General features: G+C 41.3%; 1 protein-coding gene across 9 annotated transcripts in view; it reads left to right on the forward strand.

Annotated features, from left to right (window-relative positions):
* The window catches only part of prdm16 (PR domain containing 16), a 179,022-nt gene that overhangs the window by 89,128 nt on the left and 65,439 nt on the right, over nucleotides 1-24,455 (forward strand). For 8 of the 9 annotated variants that reach the window (XM_032520651.1, XM_032520653.1, XM_032520654.1 and 5 more), the window contains exon 3: nucleotides 6,603-6,653. In XM_032520651.1, coding sequence (XP_032376542.1) covers nucleotides 6,603-6,653 — 51 coding nt within the window. The remainder of the gene's footprint in view (nucleotides 1-6,602; nucleotides 6,654-24,455) is intronic. The other variant, XM_032520652.1, reaches the window with a different exon arrangement.

Here is a 24,455-nt window from a genome sequence, read left to right on the forward strand (position 1 = left end):
CTGTATTTCCGTGTCCTTTTCTACCTACCTGAAGGAATTCCTGGTTTGAATTAGGGATTCATATTGGCACTAGACAGAGGGACAGACAGTGTGGTCTGGTGTATGTTTCTAAATACACAAATGTAGTTTGCGAGGGGAAATGGAGATATGAAACATATGACATTGCTGAACTGAAAAGCCAATATCAGATTTATGTAGTGCATAAATGTAAACATTTATATATGCATAGGCTGTGCAGGCATCTCTTTCAGCTGATGTATGTGAAATGAAAAGTATCCATGGCATGACCTTTGATTCAATCTATATGCCCTCAAGTCAAGACCCTAAATCTTACTCCCATAACCCCCTGCTTGCTCAGAGGCAATATGTGTCATGGGCAGAATAGGAGATCATTAGAAATACGGCAATATTATTTTTCTTCCTGCTACCACGTATCGATAAACTGCAACCTTTATCAAAATGAAGAGGGAGGACGTGATATATCATTATCTGAAAGGCATGCTATGGCAGCTGTCGATGCTGTGTAAGCAATCCTCTTAGGCCAAAAGGTAGGGTTTTTTATTGAGCCTCAACCCTGCGGCTGTCACAACATCTGCTCGCGGAAGATCTATCGGCACACCCTTATTCACTTATGATTATTACTGATCATCTGCCCAAATGACTTATCAATAAAGCGAAGGCCATGCAGATAATTTATCTGTATGGTTCTGTCGATATCAAGTTCAGAGTCAGCGGCCTTAAATGGATAAAGGGCCTCGGACGTCAGGTGATGGATGATCATACAAGGCCCACATGAAAATATGACCCTTTTAATAAATTTGCAGAATCCTGCACTCTTCCTCCTCCCTCCACCTCCCTTTGCATTCCTTTTCCTTGTTTCTTCATGAAAGTGAGCTTCTTTCCCAAGGTTTGTTTGCTGACTAAGTGCAAACCTCACCTTACTTTGTTACAGAGAAATTACTTCAAACCCTGCAACTGTCAGATGTATGAATACAAATATCTAATCTGCTCATTTGTACCAATCATGTGTGGCACCTAAACCCACACATGTCTATGCAAGACTTCTGAATCATCCAGGACATTGAAATGATGAGACAAGCCTGTCCAGAGTATATGCAAACCCTGGCAGGAAACCCTGGCAAACAAAGAATCTTAGGACACATGAGGTCAATGCTCGTTCTGTAAATAACAGCCATTTGTATTTGACAAGTGGCCATAACTTTTCAGAGTCGCACAATAGTTCCGAGTGTTTGCCTTCCAAATCTAACCTTTGTGCGCTAAGCTCTATCTCACCAACAGTTCTCAGTTCCGTCACAGGCCGCACCCTGCATAGACCCATCTGTATGTAGGGTTGGGTAACAGTGTTAGCTTTAGCGTGGTGTGATATGTGTAATCTGATCTCTTTCTTTCAAACAATGGCATCTCATACATTCCTTTGGCATCAGTTTCTTTTGCTTTTACCAATCAACTGTATCATTTTCTCACAAATAACTTCACAGAAAAATGGAGATGGAGATAAGGAACCAAACAGTGATTATATTCATATTTACCTTCTCTATCAACTAAGACAGAGAAGGATAGAGAGCAAAAGAGAGAAAGTTTCCTATCAGCCTTCCCCTTGATGTTTGCCTTGGCCAATGTACCTCAAGTCTTCCACTTATTAAAGTCATTATGAATATGTTTTATCTGATGGATACCCAGTTCCTTGGTATTTAGCAGTGCAAATATCTACCCGGTTTCTTCCTCTCCTGCCTTAGTGTCCCCACCTCCCTACTTAAGCTCTGTGAGCAACCTCATTGTTGTGGCATGTTTTTAAGAAGTTGTAGCTCTGGTCTTGTTTTGGGTCAGCTGTCCAGGCCCTATCTCTGGGAAGTCCTGAAATAGCCCCATTTTACACCCTTTTAAAGAACAAGCCAGAGAAAGGACTTGGAACTACAACCAGGCACCATGTGACTTCATGCTAAAAAGCAGACTGAATCAGACGAGTATCCTTAGTCAAACAGTCTCTGGCAGGAACGCATAAAAGGTTTGTTATCAGGGAGTTCAAATGATAGCAAGAGACCTTAGAGAAAAACACTGGAGATTTCATATCCCTATTTATTTTTTTCCTTTTTTGGAGCTTTGATTGTTAAGTGTTCCGATCAGATTTGGCAGTATCTGGGAGTCAGAGGAGTCACATCCATTTGTTTAGATCATGTCTGACATGATGGTTGGGTGCTATTTTAAAGTCTCCAGCAATGAGAAACAGAGCCTACCCTTTCATTTTTCTTTCTTGCTCTCTGACACAAATACACTTTCTCTGCAGTTTATTATTTAACACGGCCCACAGTGAAAGACTGCTTCCTCTCCCATCTATACATCAAAAAGATCAATAATCCATCCAGGGCTCTGCCACCACAGTGATATCCTGTCAATGTGCCAAAAAGCAGCAAAAGGTCCCAATAAATGCGTAGCAAAACTTTCAATTTGTGGCTTTCTTGGTGTGGCTCTTGCAGCCAATGGGTTGTCAGTCAGGGCCCTGGTTCAAAAAACCTTGAGGTTTTGATTTGCTGCTGGTTCTTTTTGGAAACTTGTGGCTTTGTGACATCCACAGCCATCCAATGGGCTGTGTTGCAGTATTGCCTCATATTATCCAGAGTTGTGGAGAATTGTTTTTGGCAACAGAATGCTAACATTTTCCTACGGCTCAAACCTCCAAGTAAGGTCTTCTTCTTCTCCTTGCGCCTAACAATGATGATGAGCAAGCTTTCTAAGGTCCTACTCTAGTTGCTATGGCTACTTTCTCAACCTTCACATCAGTGTGATATGTGGGTCAGTCTAGGATGGTTTGACTTGAGTTGTACATGCAAAAACACCATATGCGCTTCATGGGCCCTATGCAGAAAACCCTCATGGGACATTGTCTTCTGTTTTTTCATGTTAAATGAGTTCTGGGAATAAACTGAGAGGTATTTGCTCCATCATGTCTTTTAGGCTGTGACAGGTCTTGTAAAAACAATGAGGCAGTCCGCTCACTGAGTGTCTCTCCCCACGTCATGTTTTCTTTGTCCGTTTGGTCATCATAGCATGTCAATACGAATGGTGCTAAAGTGGTGTTGAAAAACTCCTGACTCTGTCCAATAACAAAAGCTGTGCACACCACAGACACTGTGAGATACGCACACACACTTACATACACAAACACACATTTACGCACACCCCTAATGAGGGTCTGGACAGCTCTTGGGGAAAGGATTCTGCAGGTGGCTGCACTTTCATCAAGCCACGACTAGATTTGTTTATTTTTGAGGTCATATAAGCCAGAGAGAAGAGTTTGTGTGCCCAGACACACTTACACACACTTTCTAATTACCCTCACTTCAGTGTTTTCATTTTTCCCATAAGACATATTGACATGTCAGCATTCAGCAGGGTAGATACAGAACAAATGGACAATTTTACCTCTTTCCGTGTAGTGGAAAATCTATCCCTCTCAACATAGACCAGTCTCTATTTAGACCTGTCTCACCAACCAACAGTAAAAGTCACTTTGAGATGACGGTGACACGAGCAATAAATCATAGCACCGCCAGTCAGTGGCCAATCAAATTTTCCTTCTTTAATTAATAGCTTATTTATTTGGTTGACGGGGTCCTGCTGCAAGGCTAGGCATTTGTGTGGGGTGTGTGTGTGTGTGTGTGTGTGTGTGTGTGTGTGTGTGTGTGTGTGTGTGTGCGCAAACGGTATGCAAGTGCTGAAAGAGCATCTCAACCCCTTTATGTTACAGTAATTGTCATCATTGCACAAGCCCTTGCTTTTCACCCCTGGAAACCCTTTTCACTATGATCTTTTAACAAAAAGACAACCTCCTTGGGTAACTTTTTAACACGCAAACAATTTGGATTACAGTGATATAGAATTCAAAACCAGGAAGCTTTATAATTAGCATTTTCCCGACAGTCATTTCAGTGTTTCTGGGCCCAAAACAGAGGTTTGGATGATAGAAAGCATGCACCGTCCCGACCCCCCACCCTAAGCTGAAAGACATTAAGGCATCAGTAAAAACCACTCATGTCTGCTTGCATGTCTTCTACAGTTTTAAGTTACTCTTGCACAATTTGATACACACATATATTTACACTTGGCATGTAGCTGAATAGACACAGGGGGAAAGTCCAGAAATTGTCGTATAGTTGTTGAACGCCTGGTAGCATTTTAGACGACGTAGCCAAGCTGTTGGTTTTGTAAACTGTTGCAGCTGGTCTTGTGCATTACAAGAAAGGGGAAGTCCTTTCTTTCTCTCTCTCTCTCTCTCTCTCTCTCTCTCTCTCTCTTTTTCTCTCTCTCTATCTCTCTCTCTCTCTCTCTCTCCCTATCTATCTCCCTCTTTCTCTCACTCTCCCGCTCTCTGTCTCTCTCTATTTCACTTTCTACATTGCCATGTTTAAAAAGTTGACAGGCACAATTTTACTAACAGAGCAGATACATTAACTTAATTTTTCTTTCTTTCTACTAAATAGTCATCCCGAAATACTTTACCACACAGTAATACATTTAAAAATAAATAAATGTTTGTTTTAGGCAAAATAGACATTTTGTAATCGGCCTCTTTTGTTTGTTCAAGCCAGCACTTTCTAATTTTCTAAAAAAAAACACAACCATTTATCTTGCTCTGAGCACACACGCATCCTCACAAGATGCTGCATAGAGTCGAGAGTTCTCATCTTCTGATAAATTAAACTCTGCAGCAACTAAACAGCCATTTTAATCATAATTTGAAAAGAGATCAAAGGTTCCTGCAAACTTTTAATCACTTGTATTCACTTACTCTTTGGTCACTTTACTGTCAGGAGTTTCTCATCCCTATGAACCTGATATCAACCTAAAATGCACAACTGTGAATTTAGAGTCATGAACACATGTATGATTTGATATAAAGTTTATAGAGTTTCATAAAAACAGAAAAAGCTCAACAAACTCCATAGTTTTTCTTCATTCATAATTGACACACAATCTGATTTTAAAGAAACTTACTACACATCACCACTCTATTTGCACATCTTTAAAATAAGGGTGCTACAGTTACAAGTCAAAAGATGTGACAAATTTGAAGGACCATGAGGGACATGGCGTCTTTTGTGGGGAATGGCATGTTGTTGTGTTGTTTGAAACTGATTTTAGGAACAGGATGCTTCTGTAAAGCTTTAGATGATGTGTAAGTGGTCCGAGAACACTGTTGTAAGTATCTGTGGTGTAATTGCTCCCATTTGCTGAGGCTGAGAAACAGATCCCTTGACAGCTTAATGTACGAAACTACTTCGTATGGCACACCAGTGCACATATGGCTCATGTGGTTCACTGTTGAGTTAGAGGAGAGAAAGAAGAATTGAGAGTGAACTTCTATGTGCTACTATGATTTCAGATAACTGTTTTTTCTATTTTACTGTGAAGTAATTAGCCTTACAGAGAAACATATGGACACTTTTACCTAGTGGCACATGAGGGCACACATCCAGAAGCTCATACGCACAATTCATAATAACCTCCTGTAAATTGAGGCCTTGTATAGAAAGGTGCACAAAAGAACTTGTTGTGTGTCAGAATTGACAGAATGGCTCCACAGTTTCCATGGCAGATTCCAAAGCAGATAAATGTCTCTTTACCAATCACGGTGGGCTAGGCTGGTTTAGGAAATAACAAACTTTAATATGTCAGCTCTAATGTAAAGGCAGCCAGTCTTGTCACAACACCCACACAACACACCTACTATGAAAGGGCAGATGGGGAGGATAGGGAGCAGGAAAAGGGAGGCTCAGATATGCCGTATGTCTGTGCTTGAGGAAGTTTTATAGGCCTAATTTCACTTGAACTCAGTGAAGTACCACACTGATCCCCCACCCCACCTGAAAGTGCTCTGAAAACAGTCTGCATCTCTTCTTTGATCCTCAGTTGCCATCAATAGACTTCAGAAAGGCAGAGAAAGAGACAGACAGACGGAGAGAGACTCTGGGTTTCAATTATATGTGAAATGCCCCCTCATTGCAGCACAGCAGCCCCATCTCTTCATCATTCCCCCACTTCCTTCATTTCCTCTGGCAGACACTGGGAGCATTCTACCCATCTGCCCCCAGTAAATATTGCTTGAAGGCTTAATTATACACACACATACACACACTCACAGACACAGTCTCAGCAAAATTTCCTGCAACACTGAAACGGAGAATTAACGTCAAACGTGGGGCATTCATTGCTTAGAGTGTGTGTGTGTGTGTGTGTGTGTGTGTGTGTATATATGGTGTTATGATTGCTTGTGTGTGTGTTTTTGTGACCTCTCAGTCCATTATTATATCCCTCTGGTCAGATTTCTAACCTAGAAGGTCATGGTGATGAACTGTGAACACCCTTTGTGTCTATGTCATCAAGCGATGATGGTCACAACCCATGGCAGAGGTCTTGTGAAGCGCAGAAATCAGTACTCTCTTTCAATGCTTTAATGAATAGATTTTTCTCTCAATTAAATCAAATGTGATTTCCTCCCTTTTTTACTTTTGTTTTTATGAAATATCGGGATTTTATTATTTTTTATTTTACCAATGTATATATTTGTGTTTGTGTTTTCTTAGCAGATGATGAATGACCATGATGAAGCCTCCCCTGACAGCTGCATCAAAAAGGTAGGAGAATTACACCTGTTTATGCTATTTTACGTATCCTTGCTGTTTCTGTACCACTGCCGTGCATGACAACTATCCCGCTGGGTTACCTATACAATAGGTTTTGAACGTAATTATGAGGGTGAAGCTATGAAGAGGCAGTTTATCAGTTTATAGCAAACATAAAAAGCAGAACAACTATTCTTCATTTGTATGTCTGTATTTGTGAGACAATGTATGTTTACTACACATACACCAAATATTTTCAAACATGCATGCCCAGCTGGAGGTTTGTTCCATATTTTTAGTGCCCAGAAAAACATCATCTGCATGTTCTGATTGGTGCAATTTTTAAAATAGCTTTATTAATATAATACCATATTTTTTATTAGTCAGTTTTCTTCCTACAAAAGCTTCAGAAGAGCACACAAAGGCTTTGAACGAAGAAGTCATCTTTTCCTAAACTGGAGTCATTTGCAGGAGTTTCGCTAACTTATAAGCCTTTCTTATCAAAGAACAGAAAGCCTTACTTCACTCAGACAAAAACACTGACACATGAACACACACTGTGACCGACACGTCCCATTGACCAGTCACTGACCACTTTATGAGGTGATAAATTTATTGAAGAGGCTGGGCAGTTTGCTTTTACGGCCAGTGTCACCGGGTCAAGAAAGGACACAGAGAGAGTTCCTGCCCATCTAATGGTCCATGAAAGAACAATGGCTGCAGCAGATTGGACCATCTTTCTGAGAATAACTAAAACCATGCAGGCGTAGCTCAAAGTCAAGTCATTGGCAGGGTTGTTGAATCCTAAGTCAATGGTTGAAAATGGGACAGCAATACAGTATGTGGGCTTTTTTTTTATCAGATTTGAGTTTTAGAGGAGCAATCCATATTTCCGGTATGGCACTAGTATTTTTAAACGCCACTATTGGCAGTGTTTTTTTAATTCCAAAAATTAATTGACTGGCCTTTCAGTGCAATAACAACACGACGCAACAATGGTTGAAATATGAGCCTTAAATAGAAACATTTGTTTACAATTCTTAAGTGGACTTTGATTAATGTTGGTTGACTGAAAAGAGCTTAAAACATCTATCATGTCACATTAGTGGTGTTCATCATGGATTTAGCTATCAAAGAAATTGAAACTGACATTTGTGATTTTCCGCCAAAGTTTGTGTGCCTTTTGTCTTATCTTACCTGACAGGGTGGTCAAAACAGCGGTAGCAGAAGTAATGGTGGACTATTTTTCATAATACATAATCCAGCTCCCCTCAAGACAAGCAGTGTGTAAGAGGAAATGGCTCGTGAGCAACCTTAGAAAGACGTATTTTCCTCATAATGTCCTTCAGTGTAATTTACAATTATGCCCAATTTGGCCCTTAGAAAATGTCCTTATTTGCATTTCAGGTTAAGGGTCTTGTTGCTGTACCCTCTATAAACAGGCAGGCATGCAAATCACAGACTGCCTGGTTGATTTGAAATCCTACATTAGTCAATGAGCTTATTTTAAGAGTTGACCGCATGTGGTTTGGGTTGGTCCCTGTTCCCCACATGTTCGTACAGTGTGGAAAAACCTAGACGTCTTTTTTAAAATTACCTAACCGCCTTCCACATAAGAGTAGCCCATGCACTTGACTCTGTACACACATTTATACACTTCCATGTAAACACATGCATGCACTGATAGGAGCGTACAGTTGCAATACACACACTCAGGCTCAAACAGATGACAGAATACAGACATACAGTATGCATACCTACGATACATAAAATCCAAACACACACACGCACACACACACACATACTGGCCACATCGCATTATGCAGAGTGTGAGTTGCGGTGGGCCCTCATCGGGCGGTGGCAGACCGCATGCCTGTTATGAATATGAATGAAATTATGCACAAGCCATTCCTTATGACATGACTCATTCATCCACATCGTGCAGTCACATGCACTCAGTCACACACACACATGTACATAAACATTGACTTCTCCTTTTTCCACCATGTCATTACCACCGCTATGCTTGATTAAGGCAGAATGTTAATTAAGTTGAAGCTTGTGAATAAACTAGTTCACTGCTGTAAGGTGTGTGTGTTTGCACGACTGCAAGAGTTATTTGTTCTTATTTGTTGTTGCCCAATACTTTACAACATAAACAGATGTGTTGTTTTGTTTATATATGTCATACTACATATTTTATATAGACCAAAACATCAGTACAGTGCAAATTATCGAGTCAATGTAAAGTATATTTCAGCCACTATGGTCACAGATTAATTTCATATAGGCATTCTGACTACTCCTTTACAAAACAGTAAGAATACATGGATGGATTAATGGATGAGATGTATAAGCAGTTAGTTACCTCATCAATATGTGTCCACTTCATAAGTTATACCACACAAACCATATGTTTGACACAATATCTCAGGTATTGGTACTCAAAAGACAGATTTTTTCGTGGACTTGTACCAGACACTGTGTAGATACACTGTACAGATAGACAATTTAAGTTTAATAAAAAAAAGGATATTCTCTATGATAAACATGTTTTAAGAGGGAAATTATATATATTACAAATATAGTCCCCTTAGACTCTTTCAAACTGACCACAAACGCAGGTTCTTTCTACTTTGCTGAGACAGAAAGGAGTGTTAAGGCAAGTGGGGGATACTGATAGAGTCGGGGTTAAGGCAAGGGATAAAACGGAAGCAAATATGTTATTGTAGCTTCTCCCATCCACTTACTGAAAGCTGCCCAGAGCTTACAGCTGTGTGTGTGTGTGTGTGTGTGTGTGTGTGTGTGTTGTGTGTGTGTGTGTGTGTGTGTGTGTGCGTGTGTGCGTGCGTGTGCATGTGTGTGTGTGGTTTAAGGCCTTGGATTCATATCCAGCACTTGCTTAGACATGGATCAGCCATACTGGCTAACACACATGCATCTCCAAACCCTGCCCACAGACAGAAAATAAAAAATAGTTGTGTTATCGGAATTCCCTCTCTGCTTGCTTCATCCATCCTCTTCCACTTATTTCATCCCTTGCCGGCTCTCTCTCTTTGCACACGGCATGGTGTTGTTGGAGCTATAGATTGCTATCAGGGGCTATTGGGGATAGGATCAGGGATTGTTTGGTTTGGTCCAGTCCAGCCATACAAAACAGGACTATCTGTCTGTTTAGCTGTCTAGGCCCTGCTTAGGTATGTTCTCATTCACACACTGCACATACACTTAAGTCTGTGTGTGTTGTGTGTAGAAGTTAATAGGGTATCTAAGGACTTGAGTTTCTTTTTGGATTCCTTGGATTTAAAAGTGGTAGCCTGATAGGGAACAGGGGAAAGAAGGCAGTCTATGATCGGTGTGTGTGTTTTGTGTGTGCGTGGTAATCCCCATCTTCAGAAGAGCGCCGCTGTCCATCCCGACGTGTGTAAACACTCCAGCAGATCAGATGGCAGATAATGACTTCCAGATAGACACCCTCCATTCAACCAGCAGAGAAAATCAATGGGCACTGATTGCTTTTTTCCCAAGACGATCATCTCTCCCTGAAGGCTACTATCTATCTCTCTCTCCTTCTATCTCTCTCTCTCAATTTCTCTGTCTCTCTCTCGCTCTCGTCAAGCTATTCATTCACCTCTCAATACCACTGAGATTGAATCAATTCATGTTGCTTTTCACAGGGGATTTACTGTGAAAAGATACAGCGGAATATCTCTTTAAGACGATCAAGTCTCTGTTACCGCCTGTGTCACTCTTTCTTTTGTCTGAGTGGAGTTCTTCATGTCTTTCTTTATTTATGACAGAGATGTGCCTTAATGTTCTTTTAGACAAACACAAGCACCATTTGTTGTTCCATAAGCAAAGTATGCAGTAAATGTGTGTTTTAGATGGAACATTAGTTGCAAATAGGAAAATGATAGGGGTTGATATGAACTCAGACCTATAAGTAGATTTTTCCCACTCTTTGTTGAAAGACTAGGGAGCCAAATGGGGGTCAGCCGCAGTTGTGAGTCGATGAGTGTGTGTCCCATATCAAGCTGGGGAATTGAATCTCTAAATATCCTAGCTAAATGACCCTAAATATATGAGGGCTATTATATGGACAGAGGGAGGCTCATGGGTCACAGAAGTGATCCAGTGCTCCGGGCCATAGTTTACCCCCTGCCAGCAGCACCACACTCCCCATCCCTCCCCTGCTTAAATAGGTTCATGATTGATTGATAATTATGATAATTTGTTTGAAATGATTATCTGGATATTATAATCACTGCCACCTCAGTACACCACGGGTGCAAGTCATTTGTCATAATGCTGAACGTCACAAATGCCCCCTGGTTACAGTGTGCATGCGTGCGAGCTTGTGTATGTGTGCATGCGTGTGTTTGGAGGTGCGCAAGGTACAGATGCTATACACGGATGTATGGATGGATGTACCGAAATATCCTAATCAACAACCATTTTAATAATTGTTTAATTGTTATTTATTAAGCAAACATTGCCATTTATATCTGTTTTGGACCATTGGTCAGACAAAATAAGCAATTTGAAAACCTCACTTGGGCTCTGGGACATTGCGAGGAATAGTTTTGACTTTTTTAACACATTTCAAAATGAGTAATTAAGGGATTAATTGTCATTGAAAATAATAGGTAGGTAAGATAGATGGAGACATAGAAAGGTTTGTCTACACAGTGAGAAAGACAGACTTTATCTGTATGATGTACTTCATGTCAGCTCTTGAAAACACACAAACCGTTGCATGATCAGGAAGTTTCAAAACATCTTCTTGTCATTCTCAGGCAGTGAGCAAACACAACGTAGCTCCAATCATCCTGTCTTCTCTGTCATCTGAAGGAAAAGAAGGGGAGGAGTGTGTGTTCATGTGTGTATTGGGCGGTTGCAGGAATAATATTTGCGGTTTTTGCTTCGCCCCAAGATGACTTAATGATGATATGGGTCCTTTTTTTCTGCTAGGCAAGGTTACGTTTTAATGGGCCCTGAGTGACATGTTTTCATTTGGCTCCCTAACCTGCCCCTCCAAACAGTACCACCAGCACCACCGTCACCACCATCATCCCCATCCCCCCTTCAAAATATACATCGCCAAATCCAGCACTGTGTCAGGTCAGACGAGGAAAAAAAGGTGGTTTGAAACCAGAGGCAGACAGGACTGAGCTTCCATGTAGTGTTTGTGTGCAGACAGATAGATAAATATGCGTAGACTGAGTTCACTTGGTTGAAATCATGTATGTTGGGGAATGTTTGGATCCTAAGGCAGGATAATCTTTCAAAACATAACCCATGCTTAAAGGAGAAATTGAAAATGAATACTTTTTGTAGCTTGCTCCTTTGCAGAGGATGGATGGATGTCAATGGCAACAAAGAGCCATTGCAAACCACACCTGCAAATCTGCTGTTGATCCAGTGTTCCGAACACTCAACATTTGCACACAGCAGTGTAAATACACCCCTTCCAGTTAATGCTATTGCATCCCCATAAATCGAAAGCTTAGGTGTAATATGGAACCATTTATTGTTAAATTCATTTTTGATTATTTATTGACTATGCTGCAGGAATGGTTGGAAAAGTTTCTTTTGACATTTTGACCATTTTCAGGAGGCTAAAAGCTTTTCGGTGCCAACGTTCAAGCTTAGAAGTGCAGAGTATTTTATACTCATAAGCAGTTACTCATTCAAGTTTGTTGGTGGAATATTCCTGTAATGTTTCATAATCATTTGTTACATTGATTATAGACAACCAAGTCATCTGTCCAGACTTTGTTGGCAAATTGTATTGATCTGTGGAAGGTCATGTGGTCTGGACAAAGTCAGGGTTGTTGGAAAGGAGGTGGGGAGTAGGAGGAGAGGTGAATACAGAAAGAAATGGTCTTTCTCTCTCTGTCTGTCTTGTTTGTGGGAACTGTCCCAGCTATGGTCACTGCAGAATGCTGTCATTATGCCTTGTGAGGAGCATTCACTCAAAGGCCACGGCTGTGTGTCACTGTGTTCATGTATGTGTGTGTGTGTGTGTGTGTGTGTGTGTGTGTGTGTGTGTGTGTGTGTGTGTGTGTGTGTGTGTGTGTGTGTGCCACATTTGACTTGCAGTGGCACTTTTATCTTGTGTGTTTCTGTGTGCGTTTGTGTGTGGGCCCTGACTGACGCATCTCTGTTGTTATCGTCGATCAAAACCCGGCGTCACAATGGAGTGAAGCGCTGGGAGAGGAATTCAAGTGGGAACGAAAGAAAAAAGAAAGAGTGGAACAGATAGAGACAGAGCAAGTGGGCGGAGGAGAAGCACGAGGTAATCGGAGGCACTTTCACATCAGCTGGCTCCCTGACCTTGCTCTCTCTTTCTTTCCTTCTCTTTCTTTTCTTATGCCTTGCAGTCTTTGTCTCTCCATAATCTCTCTCCAAGTGGCCATTCCAACACATTCTCAGGGGTCACCCAACAAAAGGAGGAGGGCGATAGTCTGACAGTTGCGGGAGCTGTCATACTCTTACATACACACTCTCTCTCACTCTCTCACACACACACACACACACACACACACACACACACACACACACACACACACACACACACACACACACACACACACACACACACACACACATGCACACACATTTATTTTTACTATATGTAAGAGGACATTCTATTTCTTGTGGGTTAATTTTGTTGTATAATACTATACTAAAGTGTAATACTTTGGATGCATTGTGGTATTTTAATTTGCAGTTCCTGTCAAAGACAGATTTACTGTAGATGAAGTATTGTCGTACTGAAATATTTCAATCCAGATAGTGTGCTTTCTGGGCTCACCATTCCAGTAGAAGCACAAACAGTTGCTTCCATAAACCCCAATTCAGTGCAATCACAGGCTAAAAAATCATTTAAACACTTCATCCCTCCTGGATTGCATTAAACATTCCAAACTGATGTGAATTTTCCTTTAACCCTTATGCTTTCCTAAACCTAATCCAAATGTTCTGATGTTTATCCTTAACACGAATACATCAAATTGTCTAAGGTCGATACATATTCTTTGAACTCTTTTTTGAATGAAGGGCCAAATGAATGGACATTTTGAAAGCTTTTCTCACGTGTTCTCATGACCTTACCACTTAATTGGTAAAATGTCCCCACTTTGGAGTATTATTGTCATCTGTTTGAGCCCTAATGGATATTTGTCACTCTTACGCTTCAAAAATAGACACAAAAAAGACACACAAACACACACATACACACTTGTCTGTCAAGAAAGCAGTGAGTCCATTAAGGCAGACAGAGTGAATGCAGAAGGCCGGCTGGTCAAGCGTTTGTGATAATAACATGACGACCCGCATGGCGTTGCCACGGAGACTTAGAAGCCAGGGGGTGGCAGAGAACAGAGAGTTGTGTGGTCCTGCTCTTCAAAAATATTTTCATGTGTCAGACAAGGATCTCCCTTCATCTGTGCGTGAGAACGGCTGGGTGCATTTAAAACTCCACATCGTAAGAGGGAGTACTTCTTTTGTGTTAGAAAAGTCCTCGTCACACTGTACTGCAGACCTGTCTAACTTTTAATGTCAATTGCAGTGGTTGCAGCTAAGGATATCTTATTTACGCATCTTATTTTACGTAGCTCAGAATATCTCACAAAATACTGTCACTGTTCATGCTTTGAGGATAGCTATGTATGTCATATATCAAATAAAAAGGGAAAGGGGGGCTTTGGACACACCGCATTTAAGTTTTTGTAATGTTCTTCTTACAGTAATCAACTTGAAAAGAGGAAAGACATCAAACTACTAGAGAAAGAGAAAGCCTGGGAGATGGGAAGGTGTTAACACAACACAATATCTATAGATAGACGGGCAAAATATGAAGTTTAAGCAGGAGAGAAAGCGTCAGTAAAGATGGAAACACTCAGAGGGCAAGAGACAGCCGGAGGCAGGGGGATGGGGGGCATGACAGGAAAGGAATGCCAGAATGCCCAAGAGAGGCAAGAACTGCCAGCCCAGTCACAGACACAGCTCGTCTGGGGAAGAGAGAAAGAGAGTGGGGGAAAGAGGCTGGCCCCGCCAACACAAGGTCATGTGAAAAAAGATCCCCCTTTCCCCCCCAACCCACCTACCCATCCATCCATCTATCCATCCCTGTGTCCACACATCACTCTGCCCCCTTGAACATTTTAGGTAGTCAAAACATTTGAAAGTTTTTCCTAAAAGAAAAAAGGAAAAGAATAGGAGGGATGAGATCGGACTCAGGGCGAGATAGAAGAAAAGGATGAGGCAATGGCGGGAGACAGTGGAAGTGTGTCTGGTCGTGACAGGTCTTCGGGGAGCTTTTAGCCACAGAGTGGTAAGTAAAGCATGCCGTGTGTTGAGGCTGCTCTGGTTAACTGTCTTCATACTTCGAGCAAGGGCCTCTGACCCACACATACACATGAGTATATCTCTGCTCAAGTGTCCGTTTGGGAGCCCCCAGATTGTGGCTGGAATTTTTTTTACAAATTCATCACCTCTTTTCAGTAATATCACCCAAAACTAGAATTTTAGAACATGGCCTTGTAATTTGAGAGTAATACAAAAACCTCAGTTATTTTGTAATTCAGTGAAATCCAGGACCCTTGGGGGGCTCTTCAAGATCACAAATGCCAAAGCTACTCTTTATTCTTTACTGAGGTGGCAGTAGTTCAGTCGGTAAGAAGTTGGCCAGAAGGTCGCTGATTCAAGTTCCCGTACGACGTGTGGACTGGTAGCTGGAGTGGTACCAGTTCACCTCCTGGTCACTACCAAGGTAACCACCCCCCCCTCCAACTGCTCGGGACTCCTGTCCAGAAACCCCAGCCCCCTCACTTTGACATCCCTCCTTTTGTGCATGTGTAGGACCTATTATAGATGTAATAATGTAATCAGGGCTGTATCAATGAGCATTGATGGATGTGCTTTTTGTGTTCACATATTGACACACATTGACCATGTGTTGGGCTCAAATTAATTTACCAAATTTCATTCTGGAGAACCATTTTTGTTGTTCAAAGTTTGCACTTTGTAGTTGGTTGAATACAGAATGGTGATATTTATAGCGGGGGTTTTTTTCTATAAAGGTTTGTGGCTGCAGTGATGGTATAAGAGGCAAACACTCCTGACAGCTTGTAATGCAATCAGTGGATTGTTGACAAAAACTCTGCTTTTGTTCCGAGCTGGCTTTGAAATTGTGATCTAGAATATAATATAGTAGTATAATATAGGTTTAAATAGTACTTAGTTTAAACAATTAATCATATAATATTATGCATTCATTAGTTGACAGTATCTGTACCTGTTGTTACAAATTAGGATAATCCACCCTCAAACACATTCTGAAAGCCAGGGATTCTGTTCTCTCTATCCCGACTTTAACCTTTATCCTCACTTCCTTCACTCTCCCCCTCCTTCCATCCCTCTCTCCTTCTCTCCAATCTTGGCTGAACAGTATGGTCTTTGACTGAGTCTTAATCTTCATTACAGGGCATTAGTCCGCTGGGGAGGCCCTGTCTCGTCTCCCTACAGCGCAGCCTGGCACTGTCCCGCTAGGGACGTCCCGCAACGGCACAGCACAGACACCCTGCCAACCCCCCTCGCCCTCCCACCAGCTTCACCTTGGTCACCCCTTCGCTCAAATGAACTGTTAAATAAACGGCAGGCCTTAATCCACATGAAGGAGCCAGGGTGGAGGTGGTGGAGTAAGTGGCAAGGCTGGTCAGGAGAAACAATAGAGCCAGCCCTGGATGCCTCCATTTAAAGCAACCATCAATCATACTCACCATGAGATTTCACTTTCTTTTTTCATTGGAGGTAGATTTTATCATTGATGACTAAATCTCAGAGAATCAGAGCGACAGTAATCTGAGGCATGTGGCTCAGCACTCAAATGCAGTCTGTGAGCATGGCCTAGTGTCTGATGATGCATGTGTGTGTGTGGGGGGGTGTGTGTGTGCGTGCGTGTGTGTGTGTTTGTGTGTGTGTGTGTGTGTGTGCGTGTGTGTGTGTGTGTCTGTGTGTGCGCATTTTCCTTAAGAGGTAAGTGACATTCAGACTATTTTACATAGCTCTAGTTTCCATTTGTGCATTTGGCTTTTAACTGTCTTATGGCTTGCTGTCTCATTTACTGTAATACTCATCAAAACAAAATTCTCACACACACATTATATTCTCCCTCTCAGGTGGAAGTACACGTACATTTTTAAACAAACAAAAAAAACATGCACACACAGCTGCATCAGTGTAACGTACTTTCGCTGAGTACACTGACAAGGACAGTTGACTTGCTGTGAAGTAGATAATTAAGGAGGATGGCTAATTGAGTAAACAAGCATCAGGCCTGTCACCCCTAATTAAGTGATTACAAGGAAGAGCACTCTCAACTGGCACAGCGCTAATTAACACATACAGAAACACACGCATAGACACGTGTGAGGACAAGGAGAATTATCTGTTCGAGAAACAATGATTATGCCGAGTGGGGGATCCCAGGAGAGGCAGGCAATGACCCACACGCATACGCAGACTTACACACACACACACACACACACACACACACACATTAGGCATCATCCCGAGAGAGGGCTTTTCTGTGTCTTAGTACTAATGCATAGTGGATAATCCTTTTATTCAGTTAGCAACATTGAAAGTAATGGGAACCGTTTACTGCAGGCACAAAGACTGACCTGCACTCTGCTCACACAAGCCCTCACAGACAATGCCTGTGGCCTGGGCACTGAAGGAGAGGGCGATCTAACAACAATACTGAGATGTTGGGCAAAGGCTCAATTTAAATGCCATTGCACCTCCTTTCTTTGTCAGTGGTGGTTATTGTCTCAAGCAATAGATATATGTAACAATCCAATCAAATATTTGTATTAATTTACATATTTTGTTGTGCTTCTTCAATCCAATTCGGTAATACCGATACCAATTTCGTTTTTCCCACACTCTATGGGAATACACTATACACTTGGAGTGAACCCCCCGCTCTTATCTCAGCTGTGACATTTCAGATCGAGATGCTCATATAATGGTATTATCATAGAGAGTGTTTCCCTTGGGAGAATTATCCAGAACATTAAGCAGGGAGTCAAAGTGATTATTTTGCCCCAATTCTCCTTGGGGAATATAGTAGCATGTATTTGACATGATTTATTCCAATATAAACTATATCTAGTCAAATATTTATTTGGATTTTAATGGCTTTGCTCAGTGAAAAGGGATTGAAACTGTACCAAATTCAAAATGAGTTCTTTGGGTCCAACCGCTAGATTTAATTTTACACAAAAAGAGATTATTACATGTTTTCATAACTCATTTTCAATCATCTGTTTTTCCTTAATGCACCAGGTCAGATGTAATATTTTTCCTGAGTGTACAGGATTTTCACAGCAGAGCACAAAAGCAGATCAGCTTGGCTTAAAATCGACTTACAATGGAGAAAAAAATGCATTAATTAAGAATCGCTCCAGGGATGAAGTCTAATTATTTTTGGAGCAGAAAAGATTTTCCACATTGGTCAGGACAACTGTGGTGTGGTGTTATCTGCTAACAATAAAGCCAGCCTTTCTACTCCCCTCCACCATTGTGAGGCTGATTTAAGATCCCCAGCTAATGGGCATACCTGCCTGACAAACATGACTTCTTAGCAGGTGACTCCTGTCAAGTTTGTCTGAAATAACAGGTAAATGAATTAGCAATAAAATGGACTTAGGGGTAACAGGCAGGGGTGCCCATTATTACCGCTCATAATCACTAAAGAGATGCCATTCACTTGCCTCAAGACGGCAGCATTTTTTACCGCTTGCTGGCCACCGGCCCCCTCAGAGCCACAACACATTTCTAATGGAAGGCTCACTGCTTGAGCTCCAACCTCCCGAAAGCCCCCAACCATTTCTTTCTTTCGCTCTCTTTTCTCTTCTCCACCCACACCCCTCTCCTCACCCTCCCCCCTCCCCATTTCTCTCCTGTAAGATTATCAGTTTTGATTACCGCCGGCAACAGGCTCTTACCAGCGGTCGGAAGCGGCGTCTCACAGACCTGAAAGGCCCTCAGCAGGTTGCAAGAAGCTTTTGAAATTATGGGGCTGGGCTCAGAGGGAAAGTGCTCTGCGTGCTGCTTCGCGGCCATTTAATCAACTCCTGACTTTTGATAATGGCTAATTACAGTAGCACCTGCCCACATGGTTAAAGGGCGGAACAGATTTAATGAGAGAAAGGGAGGAAAGAGACAGCGAGAAAGAGACAAGAAAATTAAAGAGAGCGAGGAGTAAAGAAGGATAGAGAATGTATGTTATTATCTTCATGTCTTACTGATTGGGGACAATGATTCTGTAAACCCAGGGATGCATTTGTGTGCCACCACCTCTTTCTCACAATTGTTGTTTTTTTCACATACAGCACATCATTGACACGGGTGGTGCGATACGGAGAGGAATTACCTTCCATAGCCCAGTTAACAAATAAATATTTTAAATGCATAGAAATAGTTTATAAATAAACCAAATTAATTCATCATTAATAACAACATTAAATTGCTCTCATGTCACTCCTTCAATTTATCAGTCTATCTCTGTCTCCCTCTCCACATCTCCAGGGAGGCAGTTAGAGAGATAGTGAGCGAAGAGGAATGGGGCTATTAAAGGGACAATTTGATAGTTCACACACCGTGTCTGGCGTCCTAAAACAAGATGTGCTTGATAGAGCACACCCAAACACCCCACCGAACACACACACACACACACACACACACACACACACACACTCTCTCACGGCCCAGCTGGGGTGACAGATCAAAGCATATTAAAAATGACCTATGTGTCGGTGCATTGATCTAAGACCAGGTGGCACCCATACATGCAGGCTGAGCTGCTTGTTTGCTTTTTTACCCCCTCCCTTGCTATCTGCTTCCTTCTTTCTCTCTTTTTCTCTCTCTATCTCTCTCCCTACCCCTCCTTTCTTGTGACTAGCGACAACTTAGTCCTGGCACTCTATTGTTCAAGCACAAAGGCTATGTAAAGACACGTCAGCGATTACAAAGCTGCAATGGCACAGCTCAATTACTCAAAAGTTGCTGTGTTCCACATTGGGATACATGTGTTTGTCGGTGTGTGTGTGTGTCTGTGTGTCTGTGTGTGTGTGTGTGCGCAAGTGTGCGCGAACAAGTCTATGTACTCATTGTGTGCGTAGCCCCTGTGAGATATTAACAGGGTTGTGGCTGTGTCAGCAGCGCCGCACTGTGTTTTTAGTCTTTCATGTTCCATTTATCTGACCCCTGACCCTCAAACACACAGCAGCTTTACTTCAGCCCCCTTGATACACACCTCTACACCTTCATACGCAAACACACACACACACACACATGCACACACATTTAAAAACACACCCACGCACACATTTTCACATACAACAAAGTAATCAATTTCTCTCTCTGACCCTCTCTCTCTTTGTTCTATCACAAACCATATTTGCCCCATCCAATCAGCTTGATAAATCATGCGCCAGACCAGAGTCTTGCAATCAGATGACCAGAGCATTGTACCTCTCTCCACACACACACACACACACACACACACACACACACACACACACACACACACACACACACACACACACACACACACACAACACACACCCCACACACACACACACACACACACACACACACACACACACACACACACACACACAAGCGCTTGTGGGGAAGTATTTCCCCATAGACCTCCTCAGTGTGACAGTACCATAAACTGGCAATTTATCAAAGTGTCCCCCAGTACACACATATATAAAGGCACCACACACCACCACACACACACACACACACACACACACACACACACACACACATTAGAAGAATTGTGGGTGATATGGAAAAAATCAAATATCACAATGTTTTTGACCAAATACCTTGGTATCGATACCGCAATGATAATGTACTGTTGGTGCTTTCACAAAATATTTACACAATGAGATTTTTGATAAATAATCATCAGTAATGTGGATATATTGACTAATTGGGAAAAGGCAAATAATAAAACAGTTTCAACAGTCTGGTAAGTTCAGAAAATGACATAACTTTACTGAAATGCAGTCTTTAAAACCAGGAAAAGACAACACTTACAATATCCAAAATCTAAGACGGTATCTAGTCTCATATCACAATATCGATATAATATTGATATATTGCCCGGCCCTAGAATATTGTCTAAATGGTGGGAAAAGCAGTTTGGTAGTAGAAAATTGTCATTTGTTCATATAGTGCACATCTACTGAAACTTTGCCTCTTCTCTTATTCCTCTACCAGTTGACCGTGAAGCTGAGATGAGTTGTCAGTTACTGATTTCACTATATTATAATTGTTTCCGATAATATGTCCAGATTAATTTTTGTAAGCATTTTTTATTTATTTATTTATTATTTATTATTTATGTATTTGTTTCACACGTGCAAAGAGTTTTTTTATACTATACATATTCCTTGTAATTAAATGGGCACAGTATGTGTTTGTGTGTCTATGAGGCTGATGCCTTTTATTAGTAGCTGCAAAATTCTGAGGCTTGATTAATGCAGAGCCCCTACTGTTCTTTATGGCACATGGGTCAATAGTAATAATAGAAGAGATATTCATAGACATGTGAGGGGGGGCTCTCACTATGCTATATCAGCTGAAGATTTAAAAGCCTCCCTACACACAGTCTCTCTTACTCTTTGGATATTTCTCTCTCTCTTCTGTGTCTTCATCTTTTTCTGTCTTTTTTTCCCCATCAATCTTTCAGCTAGTTAGACAAAGGAGAGGCAGCATCGGAAACGAGAGCTCACTACCCTATTGATTTGTCACACATGCATTTTTACTTTTATTTTTAACAATTTTGTAGATGAGTCCGTAGTTAATATTGCACCAAGCACATAAGAACATACAGCATCTTTTTGTAATTTCTTTCTTCATTGTTACAGCTTCTATCCCAGTCAGCCAAAATAGCCATGCAGGCGGGTTTGCAGCAGCTCATTGAAGCCCTTTTTTATTGCTGGTCTATGTTTCAGAGGGCACTCTGTGTCAGTAATCAGGATATGGGGGTTATCCTGGCTGACCTATGTATTGAGCCTTCTAACGCAACCATTTCCAGTGCTAACATAAGTTAAAAGCACAGACTCTCACTGAGAAAGAAAGAGAGCCACTGGGCTATTGCCTTTAAACAACATGGAAGGCCAGGAACTGGCAACCTGTCTAACCTGGCATCAAACGTTTGAATAAATGTTCTTTGAATTTTTCAGAGGCAGAATCAATATAGTAAATGTGGAGAGTCTACAAAACAAATAAGTCTTGTGACGAAGAAATTATATTTTTCATGAGCTTTCTAAAAGGGATAGAAAAGCATATTTTCTCCACGGAACACATTTTCCGTAATTTTCACTGTTTCTTCTGTAGAAAGAAGTTCAAATCAACACTCTTCACGTGTGGACTATCCAGAGTAACAAGGATAGTGATACTGGAAAGATACATTGCTGTTGAATTTATTAATATGTCATTCTTCAAAGCTGTGAACATCACAAATTTAGGGTTCCGTGTGTCTAAACCTGGGAAGTAAAACCCAACCATCTGCTTCCTAGATAGAACTAGATAGCACTAGTGGTGAAGTGAGAAAATGTTTTTTCTTTTTCCTTTCTGGGTGAAGCGGGCCTTTAAACATGTTATTTATTGTATTATTCTGCTGGTAACATGACCCTTGACCATGGTAAAAGTAAAGTTTTCCAAAATGTCCATCAGTGTTATCAAGCAAAACAAATCAAGACAGCTGCTGAGGGAGAGAACAAGATGGCAGTTGATTGTTTTCCAAAAGAATTAGCTTGGCCTGACCCTCTTGAGCCGAGTCATCTTTTCAATGGCTGACACTTTATTTGTTTTGTCCCTATAACAACAGAATCTCCCGAGCACCGCAGCGCCCATTCACCCTGGTATTGTCACATACAACTAGACTCACTTTTCCTCTCCTTGTCTTTGTGGCGTGGAAAAAAAAGCCCCAGGCTTTTAACACAATCACAGGAGGCAATGCAGAGGTATGTGTGTGCTGTGATAAGACAGAGCGATGGGAGACAGATATGGGAAGGGCAGCGGTCACGCACGCATACACACAGAAACACATACACACTGGCACAGCGAGTGCCCAGAGAACAGGTTCAGGAAATTATGTTGAAGTTATTAGGGCTTAAAAAGATTACTCAACCAGGAAATATATTATTAATGTTTAAATATATATTTGATCAAAGATAATGAGTGACAGGGGAGACAAGGGGTTAATAAACACAACTTTCTCTTGGCACAGTGTGTGTATGTGTATGTGTCCTGTTTGTAAATGCAGTGGCTTTACTTAAATGTCCAGCTGTGTGCAGGCGCCCCCTATTGCTTACTACCTTTCACTTTCCTCTCTGCAGAAAGCAAACATAAGAAAAGTTACACATGTGAACGCACAGACACATGGGCTTCCAGAAATGCATGTAGCATCAGTCATGTCATATAACATATTACAGATCATACATTGATCAGATCTGACATGCTGGGTCATCTTCATCAAAAGATTTCATAGTCAAAAAAAAGTGCTTAGCTTTCATGATCTCATATTAGCTCCCCACAACACTTCCCTTTCCTGCGCGCACACACACACACACACACATACATAATTCTCACCCATCAATCCCAGCGTGACCCCGTTTCAAATTCATTAACAAGGCTTCAAAACTTGCTGACACAGCATTCACCCAAAGCAAAATAAATTCCTGCGCCGGAGGAAAGAGAGTACCTGTGCGTGTGTGGTGTGTGTAAATTATAGCTGTGTCGTGTCTTCCACTGCGGAGTGTAGCGAGGAATCTGTTTGGACAACTGCTGAATGTTTTAGTTCCCCCACAGCGCCTTGGAAAGCCATGCAGCCGCTGTATCTTTTACAAATTAGCGTGCATCGTCTACCAAGCACTTTTTCTTATCCCCAGCCTAAGCCCTGTCTGCCCACCGCAGGACAGCTCTGGGTGTGTTTAGGGTTATAGGGGTTTTGAGGAGAGGAGAGAATAAGCAAGATAATTGACATGATGATGTTTAATAGTTTTCATACTGTATATGAGTACACAGTTACAACTGTTTTATGAGAATGATAACTGCTTCTCAAATGCTGACAATGACAATCAGGCATTGCATTACAAACTTGAGTAATTATGAACGATGTTTATGTTTCATGGTAATATATTGTTGCAGTCACAGGAAAAGTAAACTTTTCAGGAACTAAGAAATACAGACAGATTTGTAAGGTCTTTGAAACTAATATATACTGTCATGAGTTGTTTTCATGCAAACATCTAATCAGTTACTACAGTAATGCATGAACTCTATCCCTATATGTTAGCTCCATCCTATGCCAATGCACATTTCCATACATACTACAAACGGCAAAGCCAGTTTTTAGATTTTTTAAAATAAAAAAACAGACAAACAGAAAAAAGAAAAAAAAGAACATTACAAACGTGTCACTATAGACCAGGGGTGGGCAATTAATTGTCCCAAGGGGCCACATGAGAAACAGGGACTGTTGTGGAGGGCTGGACCAATAGGCTAAACTTAATTTTGCTCAATTTTAATTTTATCTCTTTATAAAAAGCAGTAAATTGTAAGGTCTTTGATAAGCTGCGGATTGGTAAGTACACAAATGTTATGAAAAAAGTGAAGTAGACATAATACAAAATGCAATTATGTCACTATTTAATCAACATCCATGAATGTAATTGTGACCAAAATGTGCATGTTTTTTTGCCATTTTTCAAAGAACAG

This window comes from Etheostoma spectabile, chromosome 7 (genome assembly GCF_008692095.1).
Source record: "Etheostoma spectabile isolate EspeVRDwgs_2016 chromosome 7, UIUC_Espe_1.0, whole genome shotgun sequence".
Lineage (NCBI taxonomy): Eukaryota > Metazoa > Chordata > Actinopteri > Perciformes > Percidae > Etheostoma > Etheostoma spectabile.